Genomic DNA, 22,679 nt, shown 5'->3' with positions numbered 1-22,679 from the left:
AGGGAATATTCAAAACAAAACAAAAAACATATAGGGGCACTTTAATAAATGTTTTACCTTTTTGACAGCTGACACTGTTTAAGCTTATTGAGGCAGATTAAGCCTATGAGGCAGAACACAACTGAAGGCCAACTGACCAGTCCAGAGGGTTGCATCAGAAGGTTGCATCTGATTCAGGCATCAAAAAAAATAATAATTTATAATAATAACTCATAACATAACTCTTGTCTGACAGGTCCACTAATCCAACGTGTCACTATATAAGAGCATATGCATGTGCACAAGCCTGTTCTCGACCTTCTATTAGCTGCAAGGGTCAGCCATTTGTCTTACAGTGACAGGGTCATTCACCCTGTGCCTTGAAGAAAGGTGTGTCCTTATCATTCCATATCAGAATGATGTTATATGACCAATACCAGGGTTTTTCCTGGGTCAAAAATGGTCTTCGGTGGTGGCTGACAGACATGGTCATCCATACACACACACGCACGCACACACAGTAAAAAAGTACCCTACCCACGTGATCTGCAAGCACAATACTGACAATACATTTTATATAAATTCAAAGAAAGTTTGTAACTTTTGCTTATCTTATTTTGATCCCACATGAAAAAATACTAGAGTATATTATAGTAAAATTACTCTAGTAAATACTATAGTGTTTTTGAACCGTACTATAGTAAATATACTACAGTAAATTAACAAAGTGTAGTAAATACTATAATATACTACAATTTACTGTAGTATCTTTACTATAGTATGGTTCAAAAACACTATAGTAATTTTACTATAGTATTTTTCCATGTGGGATACCTTGATGTTTGTTTTTGTTCCTCATTTTTACACTATTTACTGATAATTGTTTTGGTATATAATCATATCAATATTAAAAAGTAGTATTTAAAAAATGAACAAATAGCCTAATTTTCTGCCATATACAATTTCATAAAATTATCAGCTAGCTAACAACAACTTTGTTCTGGGTTCACCTCACTCCAGTCTAAACTAAGTGATTTATAGGCTATTTATTTTACTACACATTATGAACATAAATAAGCTGTAAGACTGTGGATAATTAAAACTAACTCTTACACTCTTGCTAAATTGGGTAAGCACACTTGTGTTCTCATTTCAGATTGTTCTGAGTAAATTAATAAACTGATTTGTGAGTTCAGTGTTGGACAGATCAGTTGTTCTAACCAGTCGTTGAAATGATTCGGTTCAAATGAGTCATTAGGTGGCGAATCGGACATTAGCAGACGCGTTGTGTGTGAATCCCGTCTGTTAGAACATCGCGAAAGATTTGTAAACACACAGAAAACACTTCATAACCGGATAGGATTTGTTTCCCGTTTATTGAAAGTATGGTTTATGTCAGCTGGTCAGAGAATCAGTCAATGTTTTTTGAGCGCATTTCACACCCAGCGGTTATTAAAGGAAAACATATTGTCTGATAGCGCCACGTGCAACATGGATTCGGTCTTCCGACCTTTTGATTTTGATTAACGTAATATGTGAAATATTAGAAAGCTAAGAATGCTTATTTTGAATACAGAGAGCGTGCGAGCGGGGGAGGAGCTCTCTGATCGTTCTCTCTGACAGTCGGTTATGCGCAGCATCTATTCTACATCATTCATAAATCACAATAACTCATCAAATAAAGCTTTGGCGGGACAAAAATTTGTTTTGGCGGCCGCCAAAAAATTTTCAATGTAGGAAAAACCCTGAATACATGTGCAGGTCTGACAGTGTCACCAGAAGACACCATATCCATCCCCCACCATATTGTATGACAACATTTTGACAAATGGATAAGAAAAATGGAAGAATATTACATTGCATCTATGTGACGATGGCCAAAATGTACTTTAAGTTAATAATTCATTTGAAATAGGCGACACTGAATGTAAAATAACCGCAAGGCAAGACCGGAAATGGACAGACTGTCCACATTTTTACAGAATTGTCAAATATTGCTGGCAGGTTGCATGCAGGATCCAGTGGCCAGTTGCATAAACTGCAGACTACATTTACATTTAAAGGGGCTATATGCGTTTTTCTGAAATTTAAACTCGCGACTGACACCTGTGGCCAAAAAAACTGCTCTTATTTTCTGCTCGCTCTCGCAGCGGTGGTGACGTCACATCCGCAGACAGCGTGGGAAAAACCTACCCGCCAGAAAATAGGAAAAATAGGATACAGGCTTATAGGTGCACCCACTGTGAGCGGACAAGGTGTCAGTATGCTCATCGGGAGATGTTTGAGTCATAAATGGTAAAATAAAAAGGCTATTGTTACGTTTATTTTGGGGGAAAAGTTGCATATAGCCCCTTTAATCATTAAGCATAAGAATGATTACCCTTTGGTTAGCTGCTAGTTGGTCAAACTAATCTTAAGACACAGTCTTAACATAGTGGATAAAACTGGATATGTATACTATATGGAACTGATACCAGGTATCCAGCAGGTTTGAAAAGCTGTTATTTTATATTGTTCCAAGCACATAGATGTGTGAAGTATGCCCTCTGCAGTTCATGTTCAGTTGCATTCTTTGGAAATTAAATTGTAAATCAGACATTTGAAATAATTTTTAGTGTCTTCCCACACACTAATTTTAAGCCAAGATTATTGATTAACATTAAAGGAAAAGATGTACCACAAAAAAATGACATTTAAAAAAAATAAATAAAGTGTACACTTACAAATAGTTAAATGTTTATATTTGTTATTAGTGAGTCATTTTTTTTACTAATTACATTTTTTTTTTTTTACATTTTAATTTATCTTTTTCTTGTTTTTCTCGGATGCTGGAAGGCTCAAAATAAAAATACTGAGTGTATCATCAAAGTTTGGCTTCTTTCCAAATCAAGTACAGGGCCCAGTTCAAAATACATTTTAGCAGATTTCAGATATTGGATTGGACCAAATCTTAAAAATTACATGTTCAAAAATAAATAAAAAAATTCTGAAATCAAATTAGATCACGTAATCCAGTCTTGGTTCGGTATGTGTTGTTCAAAACATTTTAGGAGGATTGGAATTCCTAAAAGTAGGCTTCTATTAAGCCTTTCAGTACAGTAAAAAAATCCCAATAAAAGAATCCCCCTAAACAGCTGTCAATATATATATCACTGTATAATAATTACAAGACAGAATCATCAAAGATGAACCAGTCAAACTAACAACTGTATCCCTACTGTATATCTTTATTGTTTGTGGTCAAATGAGGGCTCTGGCTGTTGTAAATGGAAGATGTGTTTATATTGTTTTATTTAAAAACATTTAAGGTGACCCAAATGCGACTGTAGGCCTACTTGTTCTTTACATAGCTAGTATAGCCTGCATTGTGATATGAAGTCCCATTAGATAAATTATAACCCAGATTTAGTTTATTCTGGAAAAGTTTGGATCAGGTGATCCAATCCAATTTTGAAAAACCAGAACAAAATTAAAATGAATTAACTCATCTTGGACAGCAACAAATAATTTCAATTTCCTTCTGCTCAAGATTAAAATTTCGAGTGGAGGGGTAAATAATTTTTTTTTTCTTTTTTTTTTCTCTGCCCAATACACGCAAATTTTTACACTACACTGTCGCATGTTTTGACAGGTGATATTTTAAGGCGGGAAAAATTAAATACACACGGTTCCCAGATTATTGTCACAAAACCTAAAACTTATACATGTTGACAAAAGTGTCATAAAATGTGTTACTTACCTTGTCCTTGCAAAGTTACATCAAATGTGTCTTCACGGGACGGCGTTAACGCGACAACTTTCGCGAAATACGCGGAAGGATATCGGAGGGACCATTTTACAAAAAGACACGCCAGAATTTCAACCTCCTAAGTTGTAGTAGTTCCACAAAGCTACGGTTTAGACAACTATCGCTCAAATAACACACATTTCTATGGAAGAGTTGATATTATAACACAAAAAATAAGAGCTTCTCTGTTTTAACAGGCCTACTTTAAAATATTCTGCTAGACTTGCCCCTTGTATTGCATAACACTATTTTACTGATGTATGTCACAAACCTGATTTATTTAAACTTTAAACTTTTTATTTTTCCTTATTTTGGAAAAAAGAAAATAATTTTCTTTACAGCCTGCTATCTCGTCCACAAATCATAGCAAACCTCAGTTTGAGAGACCTAAAAGAAAACAAACATTGCCCTCTAGTGGACATTATGGTTGATAAAAGAAAACATAACCTCTTGATTTTCTCATTGATCTTTATTTAAAACCTGATGTGACAGCATGTTAGAAATTTCTGTTTGCTTGCAGTGTAAATCTGAAATAGTAGCATTATTTTCAATGTGACAAATGAAGCCACATTTTAATCTCCCATGTCTTTGGTGTTTTTCCCATATAAACGTAGTTTAATAACAATATTGGTCACAGATCAAGTGTATCACAATAATTAAGAATTCGAACAATGTAGTATCAAACTAAACAAATTATATACACAATACAAAGAGCTGTGTGTCTCAACCTTGACTTTTCTCTCTTAGCCCCCTGAAAAGTGTCTGAATAAAAGTATTAAAGAAAATTAAGCTGGTATTACTTATCAGTAAAGTTCATTTTGAAATTGATCAGAAAACAGGAAAGCTGTCTGTTTCTCCTGCTGGCTTGGTCCAAGTTCAGTAGCAAAAAGAGTCCTCCACGGGAAAATGCAGTACCATCAATACATTTACAAGACAGAAGAACTTGTACATATATTTAAACAATGCAGAGCATTATAAAGGCTTGGCAACACTTAGAAACCTCTCTAGTACTTCTGTCCAGCAATCACAATTAGATATGGCCAGGACAGGAGGATGTGTTTTAAACAAACCAACATGGTGAACAAGTTTGGTCAAACACATAATATATCAAAGACTTCATGAGCCACAGTTCTCTAGCTTGTTCTAGTTTATTTTAAGACTGTGGTGGCTTTGAACACTAGCTCCTTGTTTACATTGCATTGTGAGTGTGTGTTGTAAGTACAGTAACTGCATTGATCTATGAAATCTTGCAGCTCGTCCGCGCGCAGTTCTGGGATGGGCTCAGTGGCGGATAGATGATTTTGGATTTTTTGGTTCCGGTCCTTTTTTTAGCGCTGCTTGCTATGACCGAGTAGGAACGTCCATGCATCATCCTGGCGTTGAGGCCGTTGGCCATGGAGAAGGACTTCAGATGGCTCTTTAAGGCAACAGGAAGTGGAAGTTTGTCCACAAGGTGCACTGGAGTGCAGGAAACAATAGAACGACAGCACAGGTCCTGCAGACTCAACACTGGACAGAACAAAAGCAACATATTAAGAGCCGTAAAACATCCCCAGTTTACAGGCATAGAAAAATGCAAGGCTGAAGGATGAATAAAATACTGCTCAATTTAAAAATGTGTATTTAGATTAGCAAGCAATCTATCATCATATGGTTTAAAACAGTCTGTTTGTCTTACAAGGATGAAGTAATGTAATAGAAACAAGAAACTGTTTTATCATATTCCTTGGCCTTTAAATCATCTCCAGTCAAAATAAACATATGATGCTTTTATTCAGTAAATGTTTTCATATCACTTGACCTTGTTCCTACAAGCATTTTTCTAGCATAGACCAAAGCTATGATTATTAAAAAGAAATGTGCTGTGGGGGCGGCAGGCCGTTACACTGATATTTGAACATTGAGTGTCTCTGCTGTGAGCTGTATAAAGTCTCAAAGCTTTGCATACTTCAGGTTTCTTAAGCGTTCATTTGGCCTATACATAATTGCAGCATTGGTCTGAGGAGAAAAACCCAACATATATGGCTGTTTCTTATGTGGTCATTCTCAGAAAAGGCTCTACTAAAAGGTCTGCGTTACTCTAAGACAGCGTTCCTTAATGCATCATCTCATGTCAAAAGTATTTATGGTGAAGGAATTCCCAAAGAGAACATTTCCAACCTCAGCAACATAATGAGGAGGGAAATGTTGATGGAAGTGCAGTGAAGAAACGATGGTATTGTTACGTGCGCTGTTGGTGCTTTTGGCGGTGGACAAGGGTCAGCATGGGCACCCTAGCTGGTCGGCAGCTATGCAGCCCCATACGCAACAAACTGCGATGCAGTGTGTATTCTGACACATTTCTGTCAGAACCTGCATTAACTTCTTGAGCAATTTGAGCTTCAGCAGTTTGTCTGTTTGATCAGACCACACGGGCCAGCCTTCGCTCCCCCTGTGCATCAATGAGCCTCGGCCGCCCATGACCCTGTCACCGGTTCACCACTGTTCCTTTCTTGGACCACTTCTGATAGATACTGACCACTGCAGATCGGGAACATCCCACAAGAGCCGCAGTTTTGGAGATGCTCTGACCCAGTCGTCTAGTCGCAGAGCCGAAAAGTAACGGAGTAAATTGACTTGAGTACAGTACTTAAGTACAATTTTGAGGGATCTGTACTTTACTCAAGTATAATTTTTGGGGAGTACTCATGACTTTACCCAAGTACATTTGAGAGGCAAATATTGTACTCTTTACTTCACTACATTTCTATCCATAACCGGAAGTACCCGTTACTTCTTCTAAAAAAAAGGAAAAAAGAAAAATCTCCGAAACCCTCAATTTGTTGTTTCCCTCTCAAACGTGATTGGATTGTGCAGGCGCCACTGATTGGGACAGTCTATCAGCTTTCCGCCAAAGTCAACTCCATGGTCAGATTTAGATAAGAGACGAAACCATGGACGAAACAATGGATGAAGATGCAGCAGGTCCATCCTGGGTATGTGCCAACCCGTGGCCCCACCTCGCCAGACTATTTCAATTTTCTGAACAAGTTAATGATAGTTTTCGCTTCAAGTGTTTGCTGTGTTTACCCAAACAGAACTTCATCACCGCCTACAAAAATTCATCCTCCAACTTGCGGAAGCATGTCATGGTACTTACATTGAAATAAACTTCCTTACATTTCTTCTAAGCTAGATTCTAGCTAAAGAAAAGTGCGTTAAATGATTGGCTAGCTGCGATAATTAGAAAATTTACTCTTGTACTCTTGATACTCAAGTACTTTTAAAAACAAGCACTTCAGTGCTTTTACTTAAGTAGACATCTGACTGTAGTACTTTTACTTGTACTTGAGTAAAATTTAGCAAGGGGTATCTGTACTTTTACTCAAGTAATGAAGCTGTGTACTCTGTCTGCCTTTGTCTAGTAGTCGTTACAATTTGGCCCTTGTCAAACTCGCTCAAATCCTCACGCTTGCTCATTTTTCACACATCAATTTGGACAAAATGTTCACTTGCTGCTTAATATATCCCACCCACTAAAAGGTGCCGTGATGAAGAGATTATCAGTGTTATTCACTTCACCTGTCATAATGTCCTGATCGGTGTGTATATATATAATATATATATAAATCCTGGGATATCCCTTTGAGCATGCACCAGGACTTAACGGTGAGAATTTCACATAAAACAAATGTCATACAATGACAAAAGTGATTTCATATATGTCTGAATGTAAATGAAAGCCCTATTATAAACAGAGGATCTATTTTGTTTGTATGAAGCCTGACAATAGAGGCTTGTTACCTTTATTGGGTTTCCAAAGGCGCTCCATACCATGCCTCATGAGCACAATTCGGGCCAGCTCAGTGAAGGACTCAGTAATGTTGAAGTTACAGAGAGGGCTGACCTCGAAGAATGTGACGCCAAGTCGCTCTGCAAAGGCCTGGGCGTGCTCAGTGGTCACCTGCCGCTTATAGGCCAGGTGAAGTCTGTTTCCCACCAGGATCTTGGGAACACCTGGTGCATGCTGGGTAAAAATAAAACAGTACATCAATGGTTATAAACGATCTCTTCAGGACATTACTGGTTTCCTGATGCGTTTTATATTTATGTATATTTATAATAAAGCAATTTTGAAACAGTAGGCAGTGCACATCATCAGCCCCCTGCTATCAACACAGATTAGTTACAAAGCCTCTGTTATTATCAGTTATAATTGCACAACCAATTATAATCATAACTAAGTTGCATAAAACAGCACATTTCCTGAAATATCTTAGCACCTTCTCAAGATGATTAGCTTATGTTTTATTCAGATCGTCAATGTAACTCAAAAACCACTAGTATGACCTCACGTCTGTTTATACCCATACTGCACTTCAGGTTTAGCATGCTTATTACTATAGTAGTTTTCAGATTTGATTGATCAGATTTTACCTCATCAATCTCTTTAATCCATCTGTCGATGCCATCAAAAGACCACCGGTTTGAGATGTCATATACAAGGATAACACCCTGTGAGAAACAAAATGTATTAGTTATATACAACATACAGTTAATTAAACTTAAATGCACTCTCAATTCAAAATGTAAGAAAAACTAGACTTTTGAGTTTGAATTAAATAAACATCCTCATCTCAGATGATAAGAAAAAACGTTTTTCAAAGACAATATGGTACTGGAAGTAGTATTAATTACCAACTGATATTGTATGTGACTAAAATTGTTGCAGGGCTCCAGACAAACTTTTTTCACTAGGAGCACAGTGGCCCCCCAAATGAAAATGTTAGGGGCACAACCAGAAAATTTAGGGGCGCACAACGTAAATCAACATGCTAACCAAATCTACTAATTTCCATTTAATTACAAATAAATACTTTGATAATAACAGGGCTCCAGACTAAAATTTGAGAGCAGTGGCACCAGCGCCACTAAGTTCTACAGATGGATGGCGCTGGAGGAAAATGTATCATAAGGTTAATTTAATCATAAACTTAATTTTTTTGCATTGTTTTGTTAATAAGTGCAGTAACTAATAATAGTTCATGTTTGTTTATTGGGAATTTAACAGTGAAGCGCTGAGCTTGAATTGTTATGCAGAAAAAAAATCACTTTTATTAACAACAGTAATGTGCAAAAAACTCATTTTTATAAGGCAATTTTAATATTCCACTCTTATTAAATGTACTATTCTTCTTCTATAGTATCATACTGAACTAAAAGGAACACTTTACTTGTTTTCTGTGTAATCCAGTCACAATTTGAAGAAAAGCTTTAGTTTTTCATGAGACTTTGTGACTTCCTACTTTTTTTCTTCCTAGGAGTGGAAATGTCTAATAAATCAAATAAGGGCTCCTATGCCACCACCTACTGGTTATATTTGGGGGGGGGGACTTGAAAAGTGCTTGAATTTCAATCTCAAAAGGTTGTACGAACCCTGAGATAAATAATGTAATACAAAAATAAATAAAAAAACATGTGACTATTTCTTCCACAATACCATGGGGTGTTACTACATTAAATCCATGGTGAATGTTTATGATATGTGGACTGAAACCCCTGAATGTTTCAAAATGTTTCTCCTGGTCTCCACATCAGCTCTGTTTGCTCTGATATCTGTGGTTTATAACAGAGAATTCTGCAGCAAATGCTTCCCACTAGGCCTCGCAGTAGTGATGTTATTAATACTGAGGTGAATTGAAATGCGTTCTCACTGGATCTCCCAGCGTTGTTTAGTAACGGTGTCGCATGATCGAGATCGGCCCATGTATGAGCTCTCCCTGCGATGTCTATTATTGCTCCGAGCTGATAAAGGGTCCACGGACTCGGCTTAGCACAGCTCAAACGAGTAGCGCGGTTCCGTTCCGCTTTTGTTTCGTTTGCAGTCCGAAGTTTCTCATATGTAACAGAAATGGCAGCTCTTATCAGTTGGGCACCGCTCCAACCAAATTTAGTCGCAGCAGGAAAAAAGGTTGCAAAATGCGACCATTTAGTCGCAGTCTGGAGCCCTGTGTTGGCAAATAAGTGTATTATGTAATGTCAATAAAGAGTATGGCATAGTTCCAACAAGAGTTGTTGTTATTAGGATATCTGTGTTTGCCAGAAAAAGGAAATGTCATGTCAACAATACAAGTCCACTCCAATTTATAGCATACCACACTTTCAACAGGAACTGCTGATCTTTGGGTGTGGTGTTTAACAACTGTCTGTGTACACTGGGATCTCAGAGATGTTCAAAAGCCCATTTCCTTTGTGATGTTATTTATATGCATGCTTCTACATATTTATTGAAAAGGCTGGATGGTGTTTATCATGCTGCACTGCGTTTTATAACAAATGCTTGTTCACGTACTCATCACTGTTTGCTGTACAACTATGTAGGTTGGTCCTCTTTATATCAAAGAAGGAAATCACATATGTTAATATATTTTGTGTAGACATTGTTAGGTATGCTTCCAAATTACATTACTAGTCTTTTATGCTTATGTCGAAAGAACTATAGCACCAGATCATCAAATGGGATTAAATTAGTAGTTCTTAAGGTACATTCAGAGCATGGAAATCATCTTTCTCTTATTATGCTACATGTCTGTGGAATGGATTTCAAGCTACTACTCCACTAGAAACAATTCCTCCTTTGAATATGTTCAAAAATGTATTGAAGTTTAAAATTAATGAATCATATTGCCGTTTTAATTAATTTGTTGATTTATGATGAATGTTTTAGCTTTGACTGTTTAGAATTCATCATGAGTGTTATATGTTTATGTTAAATTTGGTTACGGCCATCTTGGAGATTTCTTTTAATCTCAATGGGACCTTCCTGGAAAAATAAAGGATAAATATTTTTTTCCGATGGTTCAATAAATAAGTATATTTGTCCATTATATACAATGGGCTCACATATAACCTTGCGAATGGTGTCTGATAAAATGGTGACAAAAAAAATAATATATGGTACATATTTCAAATTATCGATAAACTATTTAAAATATTATTTTTTATATTTTATTTTAAAATGAATAATTATGAATAATTAAAAAAGGATTTTTTTATTTACACATTTTCCAAAGTGTTTTTTAACAATTTGTTTTGCTGTTATACCTGTGCTCCTCTGGAATATGAGCGGAATATGGTGCAGAATCTGCCTTGTCCTGAGGTGTCCCTGCAAAAACAACACAACACAGAGCGTCTGCATCACAAAGAACGCATTCATCTTACTTCTGTTCATCAATACGTCTGTAGCTATTGTCTTTCCCTTCGCCTGGTGACATGAGGAGCTTTCTGTGGTTGGTGCCAGGGCAGCAGACTTTGAGTAGGAGCAGTGAATGAATCATTCACCATGCACCATCCAGGGCTGAGCGCAGCACCAAGATGTGCCAGTCATGTTGCAGTGGGTAGGAATGGTGTATCACAAACACTCCGCTCTAAAATGCTTCGTCTGTCAAGGCCAGATTATCAATAATTGATTCCAGACTCTTGCAAAAAGCTCAGTTGTCTTGAAATGAATTTATAAACAACTTTTAGGCATGGCTAGTGGGATTGACTTGGCTGAATTTTTCACTGGAAGTTTATTGAGGAGCACTGTAATTAACATAGCCAGACATTTGGCATGTTCACTTCATATTTTGGAAACCAAAAGGACCTTATTGAGAGTACACAGGCATTATGGAATGGAAAGGGAAAACTTTAATCTCTCTACATGCTCTGTTTGAGTTCAGGAAGAAGATAACAGGAAGAAATCACGCTGAAACCTAAAAGTTCATGTATTTCTAGGAGGCGTCAGGTGCTGCAGTCATGGGTTTCCAGTTTACCAGGAAAAATAACTGTGACGTAAAGCTACTTACCAAAGCTGGAGCTTGACTCTGCGTCCATCGAGAAGTATGGTGGTTGTCTTGTAGTCAATGCCTACATGTGAAAAAGAAATACAATTACTTAAAGGTGAAGTGTGTCATTTATGCAGCACTAGCGTCACCAAGTGTAATTGCAAAAATGACTGTTTTCTTCCTTCCCAAAAAGAGCTAAACATTAAACAAGAATTCTAGAAAAAAAAAACTCAGATTTCACCTTAAACTTTCAGATGAATTCATATTCAATTATTCATTTTACACTACCATTCAAAAGCCAAGAGTTATTTTGTTTTTAAAAGAAATTAATACTTTTAATAAGACAGGAAACAATTATCAAAAGTGACAGGAAAGACATTAATAATGTTAATATCAATATTCTATTTATCAAAGAATCCTGATAAAAGGTTTTCAGAAAATATTAAGCAGCACAACTGTTTTCAACATTGATATTGATAATAATAAATGTTGTGAAATCAGCAAATTAGAGTGGTTTCAACAGGTTTCAAATGGTTTGCAAACTGAAGACTGGCTACTGAAAAGGAATACATTTACAAGAATACAATTATATTTTAAAATATATTACAATTGAAAACAGCTATTTTAAATTAATATAAAATAATATTTCTGTACTGTTCAGTACTGTTTTTACTGTAGGCTATATTATTGTAAATATGGCTTTGTGCATAGAGTCTTCCTTCAAAAACAAAACAACAACATATTGTAAATATGGCTTTGTGCATAAAAGTCTTCCTTCAAAAACAAAACAACAAAATCTAACCAGCTGCAAACTTTTGAACGGTAGTGTACACTCAACTGCAAAAATGAAACGAAAGTAACACCAAGTTAATTAGCTACCAGTATTTATAGTTATAATAAAAAACAAATAGTGACATTTTCTGAAGAAAAAAAAAAAACAATGATGATGACATTTTCAGTCCATGCAAAAGCTCATTTGCTGCGTCTGAAATCAAATACTTCCCTGCAATATAGTGTGTGAAAAACAGTATGCCATTGCCAACAGAGTATGTCAGAATACATTGTATGTAGGCCTATATGAAAAACAATAGGTGTAAAGTACAGAAAACCTACTACTTCTGCCAAGATTTTTGAAGTGCATATTCGATGGACACTTCACTATCAAAACAAGTGTAGTACCTACTGTCAAGATGCCAATTCGTTGTGACTGGTTGCCAGGGTGTTGCTAAATAACAACTAGTGTCTTATGATTGGTTTTTAGCATGTTGTTATGTGGTAGTTAAAGGAACACGCCAACTTTTTGGGACTTTATCTTATTCACCATATCCCCCAGAGTTAGATAAGTCATACATACCATTCTCATCTCCGTGCGGGCCATAACTCTGTCTGACGCATCCACCGCTAGCCTAGCTTAGCACAAAGACTGGAGGAAAACGGCTCCAGCTAGCCTACTGCTCAATTAGTGACAAAATAACACCAACATTTTCCTATTTACATGCTGTGATGTGTATAATTACATTGTGTACCAAGACTGCAGCGGCACATTGAAATTACACAGCACCTGGAAATAGGCTAACTTCCGTCAACATAACCAAAGTGACAACCTGCTTGCACAGAGTGTGCTGGGGACTATTTTCAGGCACTGCGTAATATCATTGCGCCGCTGCACCCATGGTACGGCAGCAAAGTTCGATGATTATTCTGCAGGAATGAGAGTATAGTTCCTAGCCATATCGGCCTAGAAAATGTTCTTTTCATTTTCTTAGTAAACGATGTAACTATACACATCACAACATGTAAATAGGAAAATGTTGGCTTTATTTTGTCACTTATTGAGCAGTAGGCTTGCTGGAGCCGTTTACCTCCAGTCTTTGTGCTAAGCTAGAGTCATGGCACGGAGATGAGAATGGTATGTATGGACTTATCTAACTCTGGGGGATACGGTGAATAAGATAAAGTCCCAAAAAGTCAGCGTGTTCCTTTAAAGAGTTCTGGGCAGTTACTTAGTTGTCGAAGCTAAAAGATCCCACAAAGATCCCACAAAGATCCCATCTAAATAAAATGTTGGTGCCTACATACTAAGCCTGATAGTAAAGTTTAAAACCATCTCTCTTAAACAAGCCATGCAATTTGATGTATCCTTCAGGTTGATAACATAAACAAAGCAGGGCGGGTTATAAAACAAAGTAGGGGTTTATTCAAATTCCTAGTATGAGTAAAAGTATGAGCAATAGTAATACTAGCAAACACCACTAACAATCTAATAGCTGCAAATGGGAAAAGCAAGCGGTGAGAACAGCTATAGAGTGTTCCAGAGAGAGTTTGCATTTTATGTTCAAATAAAGACTGCATTCTTTTAGTCTTCGGCAATATTTCAGTTACTATGCCCCTCTTCTGATCATGAATTTGGGTGACAGCAACTATGATTAAATGATGTCTGTTGTTATGAACATAACACTTGAGGAGGATGTCTGGGCTGAGAATGGAAAGCTTTAGTGTCACCTCCACAGGGGTTCCAGGTTCTACACACATACACACTGGCATTCGGAATGCTCTTTCTCCAAGGGAATTTCAAAGCCTATCACACATTCCACTGCGATGAGAATGAAATCCAACACTGTGAAAATATACACGGAACAACTGGGAGATTCCATTAAGGTGACAGAAAGAGGATTTAAAAGCACCATGACTGTCACTAAAGAATGGAATCAAATGAACCAAACACAATTCCAAGTCACCCTGTGAACTGTGAGGTCACTCTTAGGGAATTAGAGCATATCAAAATGGTGAGGTATAACCCTCATGTTCTGTACATTAAAAATAAAGTGTCAGGTCCTCCATGAAAACTGATGCATTAGTTCTGTTTGGAGTCAAAGGGACTACATTGTTCAAAGGCTATTGTTATGAACCGAGAATCAATCTTTTAGTCTATCCATATGTACCAGATGTGGCCTGGATCTGGGCCGACGTTGCTGTCTGAGTCCCGTTTTCAGTTGTTGATGAATAAACAGAACATTGTAGCGCACATCCCATCCAATAAAAAGCTATATGCTTTTTGCTTTGTTACTTTTGATATGAAACAAAGTTTCAGATTAAAAGTTATGTCAATTTAATTAAGAAATTCAAATAATACCGTTCGCTCTTTAATGCGCCGTGACAGATCACTGTTGTCGCCAACTCAGATCAAGCAAAGGGGAAACGCAAAAACTGATAATTTCTTTCGCTTTACGTAACCAATAAGGTACGAGAGACTGTGCAAAAAATTGTCCTTGACCGCGACCAGCAACAGAAGTTACCTTATTATGCTATTAAATGGCAGCAAAGATGGTCTTTCTTTACTTTTATATTGAAAGGACTAAAATTTGTTGTCAACACGGAGCAAGACACAACTGACAAATGCCTTGACTAGTGCTGTCTAGAGATGTTCCGATACCCTATTTCCCTTCCCGATACCTGGGCTCAGGGTATCGGCCGATACCGAGTACTGATCCGATACCTGGGTGTGTATCTGTATAATACTAGGCACAAATCTAACACTGCAAACTGAAAAAGGTATTTTAGTTTTACAATATAACTGTATAAAAAACTGTGCAACAAATAAATGTAGGAATATAAAAAATTATATATTAATCAGAAAAAAATGTCTTTACAACAAAACAAGTGAAAAATAAGCAACCATCTAGGCATTATTATTATTAGTAGAGACATAGCTAAATCTACTGTACAACAGTAGCCTAATATATTCTGTCAATTACATTTTTTTTTAAACCAAACTTTTATTTTGACGGGTTGCCGTGAAGATATTTAGTGTCTGTGTTCCTTATATGACAGTTTTCTCAAATGAAACGGTAAATTCTCATGAAGTAACAGTTTATGTCCTCATATAGTGACCATAGACTGAAAAAAATAAATATATGAACGTAGAGAAACTGGGGGAGGTTGCCGCTTGATAGTGACACAAGGCAGAGATTACAAAGACAGCGAGCGTGTGTGCGCACGGGCGCCCGCAATCCACACAGACGAAATACTGCCAAACAGCAGACATACTGCTAACGCGTTTTCATTTCTTCTTCGCTGCTCTAAACAGGGGTTGCTTGTGGAAACACAGCACAACTTCCTGTGTTTGCAATGCCTTCTGAGCAGCGAAGAAGAACCGCGCAGTGGTTAGGCAAAGCTTGCGGTCATAACTAGGTCTTGTTTAAGAAAATGGTATCGGATCGGTACATGGGTTCAAGTACTCGCCGATACTGATGCCAGAATTTGTTGTGGTATCGGTGATATTTCCGATACTCGGAATCGGAACAACTCTAGTGCTGTCAGTATCAGGGCACGGGGAAACCCATTAACTGTTGAAGGAACACACCACTATTGTTGAAAATAGGCTCATTTAAAGAGTTGAGTTTTACCGTTTTCTAATCCATTTAGCTGATCTCTCGGTCTGGCGGTAGCACTTTTAGCATAGCTTAGCATAGATAATTGAATCTGATTAGACCGTTAGCATCTCGCAAAAAGAAAAAATTTGACCAAAGAGTTTCGATATTTTTCCTATATAAAACTTGACTCTTCTGTAGTTACATTGTGTACTAAGACCGACGGAAAATGAAAAGTTGGCTATAGGATATGGCTAGGAACTATACTCTCATTCCGGCGTAATAATCAAGGAACTTTGCTGCCGTACCATGGGTGCAGAGGTGCAATGATACTACGCAGCGCCTGAAAATAGTCCCCAGCACGCTCCCTTTGCAAGAAGGTTGTCAAGTCGGTTATGTTGACGGAAGTTAACCTATTTTCTGGCGTTACGTTATATCATAGTTCCTAGCCATATTGGCCAAGAAAATCGCAACTTTTAATTTTCCGTTGGTCACGATGTAACTACAGAAGAGTAGTTTGTTTTGAAAGCGTCTGGAGAAACGCTCACAGGGCTCGAAAAATGTCTTTATCAAACAAACACAATGATTCATCTCTCATCCACCCGCGATTGATTGGAATGTTATTTCTGTATTACTTGGCCCCCCCGATCATCAGTGAATATAACCGCGAACCGTACACATACACACGCGCGCAAGAAAGGAATGTTATTTCACTATATCCCGTCGGCAGGCCGGTGATACCCTGTCTGAAAAACACATAGCCCCGGGATGTTGGCTTTGCGAGCACTGGCGTTACAAGTCCGAGTCTGATCACGAATGAACCAATAACACCTTCTCCAGCCTGTGACAGCGTGCTAAGGTATGTAATCAATAGATATCAAACGATCTGTAACAATGCAATACTAACACATATTAAAAAACATGTTTTACTCACATAAGTGTGTTGCACCGTTCCTGTCGGATCCAATATAGAAGGCACAACATTGTGTATTAATGTCAATATGTCTACAAATCCAGTCTCAACCTGTATCTTGTTTAGAAACGATTCTGCGGTGAAATGAAGCGAACAAACGCGCAATGTCTTACGCACGCGAGCTGGAACCGGCATGTTTATTGCTCGGTAACGCAACCCGTTTAGCTCCACAAGTCGGTGGGCGGGCTTGAGGCGGCGCTTCTGCATTCTATGATGTCAGTGGTCGACATATTCTGAGATCTCTCGTTTTCTGGGCCTGGTGTCAATAAAAGCTTTTCTTTGACTAACAAGGACGTTTTCAGCTCTGAAACTTACAGGATATTCTTATATCACGATGAACTTTTATACATCAAAGGCTCAAAGGAAAGTTGATTTCTCAATTCTTCACCCCTTAAACAAGAAGCTAACGGTCTAATTAGATTAAATGATCAATGATTTAAGTTCTACAGCCAAATCCAGAGATTGCTGAATGGATTCGAAAACGGTAAAACTCAACTGTTTAACTCTAGGTGGAGTGGAGTGTTCCTTTAATTTAATGTGTCCTTGCTGAATAAAAGTATTAGTTAGCTGATTCTTACTTCAACTAAAGTACAAAAATACCATCGAATAAACATGATCAGCGCTTTCATCATATTTTCCACCACTAAATAAATCTTTTATCAAGCTTTTGATAAAAAAGGCATATTGTGAATTATTTAATTCAATGTGATACAGTTAGACAAATATTGTATAACACCAGCTAGTACTATTTTTTTTTCTTTATAAAAATGTCTGCCTGTAGGATGCAGTCTTCCTGTTTGTGTGGGCAAGCTCTGATTCATCCTGACAGATTTTTTCACACTAACTCTTTCTGTCTCCCCGCGCAATTACCCTGCTCTGCACCTCTCCTCACCTCCCTCACAACAACCAGCAGCGTGCCACAGACCTTTTCTGACAGGATGACACATACGCCCGATCAACGGGGAGTAAGAGGATGAGGATGAGGCCTCCGTGGATAATGGTGTTCAAAATCTAGAGCTCAGGAAGAAACAGTTATGCTAAGACTTACTGATCCATCCCCATGAAATCTAAAGTCATGAAATTATACACAAACCAGAAATACTGTGAGCTGCTTTGTGGCCTGTGGAGTGTGGAGCGAAACGTTGTGGCTGACCTGAAAATAACATCAAACAGATCGGCCAGAATTTAAAAGCATAATTAAACTCTTATAGACCTGTCAGGGTAGACATCACATTTAAAGGTGCACTAAAAAAAACTGTACATTTCAACAATCTATATTTACAAAATAGATCCGCATGAGGTAATGTCATACCAGTACCAATAATTGGTTGATATTAAAATGTTAAAAAATAAAATACTAAAAACTCAGTCATTGTAAATGCTATAAAGTGAATATATGCATCACAACAGTATAACATACCGTATGAAAAAAATCAATGTACCTTTCAGATTTGCTAAAGATAACAGTTAACAGTGTTTTGAAATATGAAATCGAGTGTTAGGTGACGGCAAACATAATCCAAATGTAAAAATAGGCCAAATGAGCACGCAACAATAAACACTAATTTCCAAAATATTGACCAATACCAATAAATTACAAAAAACTGATGCTGAACAATATGGTACCCATAAATCCCTATTGGTATCTGAAAACAGTCGCTCTTGTGTGATGCTGCACTGCACACTGTGTCAGTATAAATCCAAAAAGGTAATGCAACATAAACTACATAAAAACATCTTTGGTGATCATTTAAAGGCACAATATGTAAGATTTTTTCATTAAAATATCCAAAAACCACTAGAACAATGTTATATATTTTGTTAACTTGTGTACTTAGATTATCATAAATGTTTCCAAGAATGTTTAAATCAGGAGAAATAAGCAATTTTAACCAGGACACGGACCGTGTCCGTGCATCGCCTATCAATGACATCATACCCATGTTACCCTCGATAAAGACTCTTTAATATATTATGTGTTTTATTAGACAGGTGAGCAACTGTTTGGATACATTCATCGACAGAAAACTAATCATTGTTATATATCTCAAAACAGCTAGTCTTATTGTTTAAATCTCGTTTTCATGATTTACCGCGAGTACCGTGTTTTACCATGCCTAATATCGATCTAACTTACTGCAGTGTGCAACAAGTGTCTCATAGTAGCCGCCGAGCGAATGCACAGAGTAGCTTTATAATATAACTTTCAACACACTAAAATAATGTATCTTTGCCCCAACAAACACCACTTATAATCTAATAACTGCAAATGGGAGAAGCAAGCAGTAAGAACAGCTGTAAAGTGTTCCAGAGATATAATTTAATGACCATAAAAAGCGGAAGCGGTCGTCTGCGGAATAATAAAAGCTCTGCGAAATCCACGCATAAAGCTACGCCTATGTTTTGAATAAGCGACCTCTAGCGGTGAAAAATTACATATTGTGGCTTTAAAATTAGATGTGATCTAAGACAATACAACACATAGAATCGACTGTTCTTCTTCCCCTCACAGCCCGTTTTTAATTTCTGCAAAATTAAATATGTCGTCAACCCTGATTAAACTCCGCAGGCGTTACATAACCTAAAACACATTGAGCAAGACATCAGCCTGTACGTTATTTATAAGACATATTTATAAGACATGGGATAAATGTTTCAGTGGCACAGAACTGATTTCTCTCCTGGTGAAGAACAGCTGCAAGGCTTCAATTGTCACTGTTCCTTTAAAACCAAGAGTCAACGATCCCCTTTCATCGTTCAAACAAACAAATGGCTTGAGAGGTTCATGCAAGTGTTTAGATAAACATCAGAATGTTCCACTCCTTTATCGCCAGCAAAGCCTGGCTGCATCCTCCTTCCCCTCAGCCGCATTTCGCTTAGCAGTCAGAGAGCAGAGTTACGTAAGAGCTTTGGCTAGTAGTAATAATCTCTATAAACAGAAATTCCAACAGAGACTTCCAACAGAGCTCTCCCTGTCGAATCATAATGCAGTTTATTGACCGTGTACATGTATGCACTTATAAGGAATTTCGTGAGTTGCTCCCAAGGTTATGATACTAAATAAACACAAAAGTTATAGAATATGACAGAATAGGATGTAGAAAATGTTCTGAATCTGGTTCGCAACCTAAAGAGCAAAAAGCTCCAGCACTGGTCTATTAATTGCTTGCATACCCAATGTCCTGGAATCTGTTTTCTAAGTATTAGCATCCTGGCCGGGCTGTTTACTGGCCCTACGGGGGTAATATTTTTTCTCGAGAGTATGTAAATGAATGTCGTATGAAATCACTTTCACAGGCCTGCGGTGGGGTATTAAATTTTCATCACTGTTGAGCTAGAAATGAGCAACTAGAAAAGAGTTTAACGTCAACATAAAAACTATTTCCCTAATGTGAATTAGCAATCAATGCACCTTATTTTTGTAATGATTTATGAAAATGCTTATTTGTTGACATCAATTAGGCTGTTCATTCAGGTTTAGAAAGTCAGCTTTTCACAATCCGCAAAAGTTACGCATGCCTGGAAATGTGACATTACAGAGGTAAAATGGGTTGCGAATGGCAATTCACGTTGACTTAAAGAACATGTAGCAATGGTCCTCCTGTCCAAGTGATTAAAAGATTATTTAAAGGCTCTTGTTCTAATGATTTTAGTATTTTTTTGTTCCTGTAACCTGTTGCCCCTCTTCTAAAAGTGGCTGGCATTCCTTCCTCAGCTGCTTGGATAAATGAGTACACAACTGTGCAAGCCACCCAGATCTCAGTCAGCCTCTGACCCTAAATGAACAGGTTGGCCAGTGTTGCCAAGTCCACGGTTTCCCCCCGCAGAATCGGGCTACTTTTACACTGTTTTTGTAGTCTGCAGGTTGGAGCGACCCCCCGTAACGTCCTTTTTAACCCCAGGAACACGGTTCATACTGGGGTGTGCAATTGGGATAGTTTTGATTAGCAATCTGTTGCTCTGACCTGACAACCCTGAGGTTGGCTGTCAATTTACTCGCTAAATCGCTCCAGTGTAACCCAAGCTGTTAAAATGAGAGTCATTGTTCATCAGACCTAGCACTTTGACCAAATGCTTGCTGTGACAATGAAAATTGTGTACATGAAGCATATTGTTCCTCCTATTCAAGCATGCATGGTGAAATAACAATAAAACCATTTCGGGTGGGCCTGTGATAGCATTGTGGAGAAGATATGGAAATGACTAAGAATCAATAAACCTAAAGGACTGTCACACTGAGAGCAGATTGCTATTTAGTTAGTAAGTGATATGCAAGTCATTACATACGTTTAAAGATTTGTTAGTTATGTGATACCAGCAACTTGCTTGTGTCACATAAAAAAAATGTTGTTGGTCTTTTAAACAAGACGCATTAATATTTGTTATTTAGCTGTGAAAGCCCAAAGGGAGTTCACTACAGTTGATTTTGTCCCCTGGGAAGAGTTTTCCAAAACAGGGAGTAACTCATAACTACAACACTACTGAGCTGCAGATAAGAGCTGGGCAAGCCGGGGCTAGATGAGCAATGTGATTTTAATGTTTAAAATATGTGGCGTATTTACTGTATTAATAAATGAAACATTTTAAATTAATGTAGAACAGATGTACTTTAGTGGACAATGATGTTTTGCTTAAATTAGCTATTTTGACAATGTAATAAGTAGTCTGAACATCATGATATATGATATGTTAACAAACCTACAATCCAATGTGTCCATGATAATAGATTCATCTGAAAATGCACAGACTGTCCAACTTTAGTCTCATTTGTACAGTAGAGTGATCATAACTTACCCATGTTGTATCCATAGGGTGATTCACTGGACCCATCCTGTAGACTGGCCAGTATTTCCCCTTTCCCCACATCACTGTCTCCAACAAGCAGGAATTTTAGGAGGAAATCATAAGCTTTTGCTGGGCTACTCCTGTGGTTCATCTTCACATCAGCCCGATGACCCATTCTGGTACATCATGTAACTGTCCCTTGATGGGCTTGTGTTAAATATCTCAAACCACCAGGTCCAGAACTGAACAATATAGCCGTTAAAAAAAACCCTGCGTATTCTTTACTAGTCTTTTAAAATGTCATGACCAGTACATCACTAAAGCTGTCCTATTGTTCAAAGATTCTGGTTGTGGATCCACTGATGCTGGTGCGTCACATTAGTAGGTAAATAAAGACCCTCATATGTTTACAGTATTGTAACATAAGGCAAGTGACACTTAAAATTAGCTGTTTATACTTGTAAAATAAATGTTAATCTTCATAAAGCACTCCTAATGTTTTTTTTTATCTTTGTATTTCGAGCAAACCTGGTCCATTGAGCTCTCTGGCACGATCCCTCTCTTCTATCAGCCTCCCTGAACAGAAAAATGTAAGTTCATCCTTAGATTTTCCTTGATTGGTTCCTGTGTGGAGTTGCTAGGGCAACTCTATTCTTTCATTGGACAATAAGCGCGTCCATTAAATCCCGTACACGCCCATTTTGTGTTGGAGAGGGTGTGGCCAATCTGCTATTTTGATCCCATGCGCACTGATTTCAGATCAGCCCCTGTAAACTCACCCATTTAGGAATTGTCGCGCGGACGGTGGCTCAGCTGATCCTGCGTCTGCGCTCCAGCGCGCTTCAAGCGCGTGCTCGGGTTTGTTGTTTTCCGGAGCACGAATAATTACGTAGTGTTTTAATGACGTAATATTATTATTCTAGTTTCTAAAAAGGTTATTGTAGTTTATCTCTTCTCCTTTTAAAATCGCAGTACTTTAT

At 37.6% G+C, this 22,679-nt stretch overlaps 1 protein-coding gene across 1 annotated transcript; it reads right to left on the bottom strand.

Moving 5' to 3' along the window:
• Positions 1-4,216: 4,216 nt before the first annotated feature.
• On the bottom strand, positions 4,217-22,283 carry rab40b (RAB40B, member RAS oncogene family). Its single transcript, XM_079801440.1, has 6 exons — positions 21,709-22,283; positions 11,593-11,653; positions 10,850-10,910; positions 8,183-8,260; positions 7,550-7,772; positions 4,217-5,275 (listed from the first exon to the last, which is right to left on the bottom strand). The coding sequence occupies exons 1-6, from the start codon at positions 21,872-21,874 to the stop codon at positions 5,004-5,006; spliced, it is 861 nt and encodes a 286-aa protein (XP_079657566.1). The 5' UTR covers positions 21,875-22,283; the 3' UTR covers positions 4,217-5,003.
• Between the last annotated feature and the right edge of the window lie 396 nt (positions 22,284-22,679).

Source organism: Gobio gobio (genome assembly GCF_949357685.1).
Source record: "Gobio gobio genome assembly, chromosome: 20".
Classification (NCBI taxonomy): Eukaryota; Metazoa; Chordata; class Actinopteri; order Cypriniformes; family Gobionidae; genus Gobio; species Gobio gobio.
The sequence above is the reverse complement of the archived record's forward strand: the minus strand, read 5'-3'. Positions and strand labels throughout refer to the sequence as shown.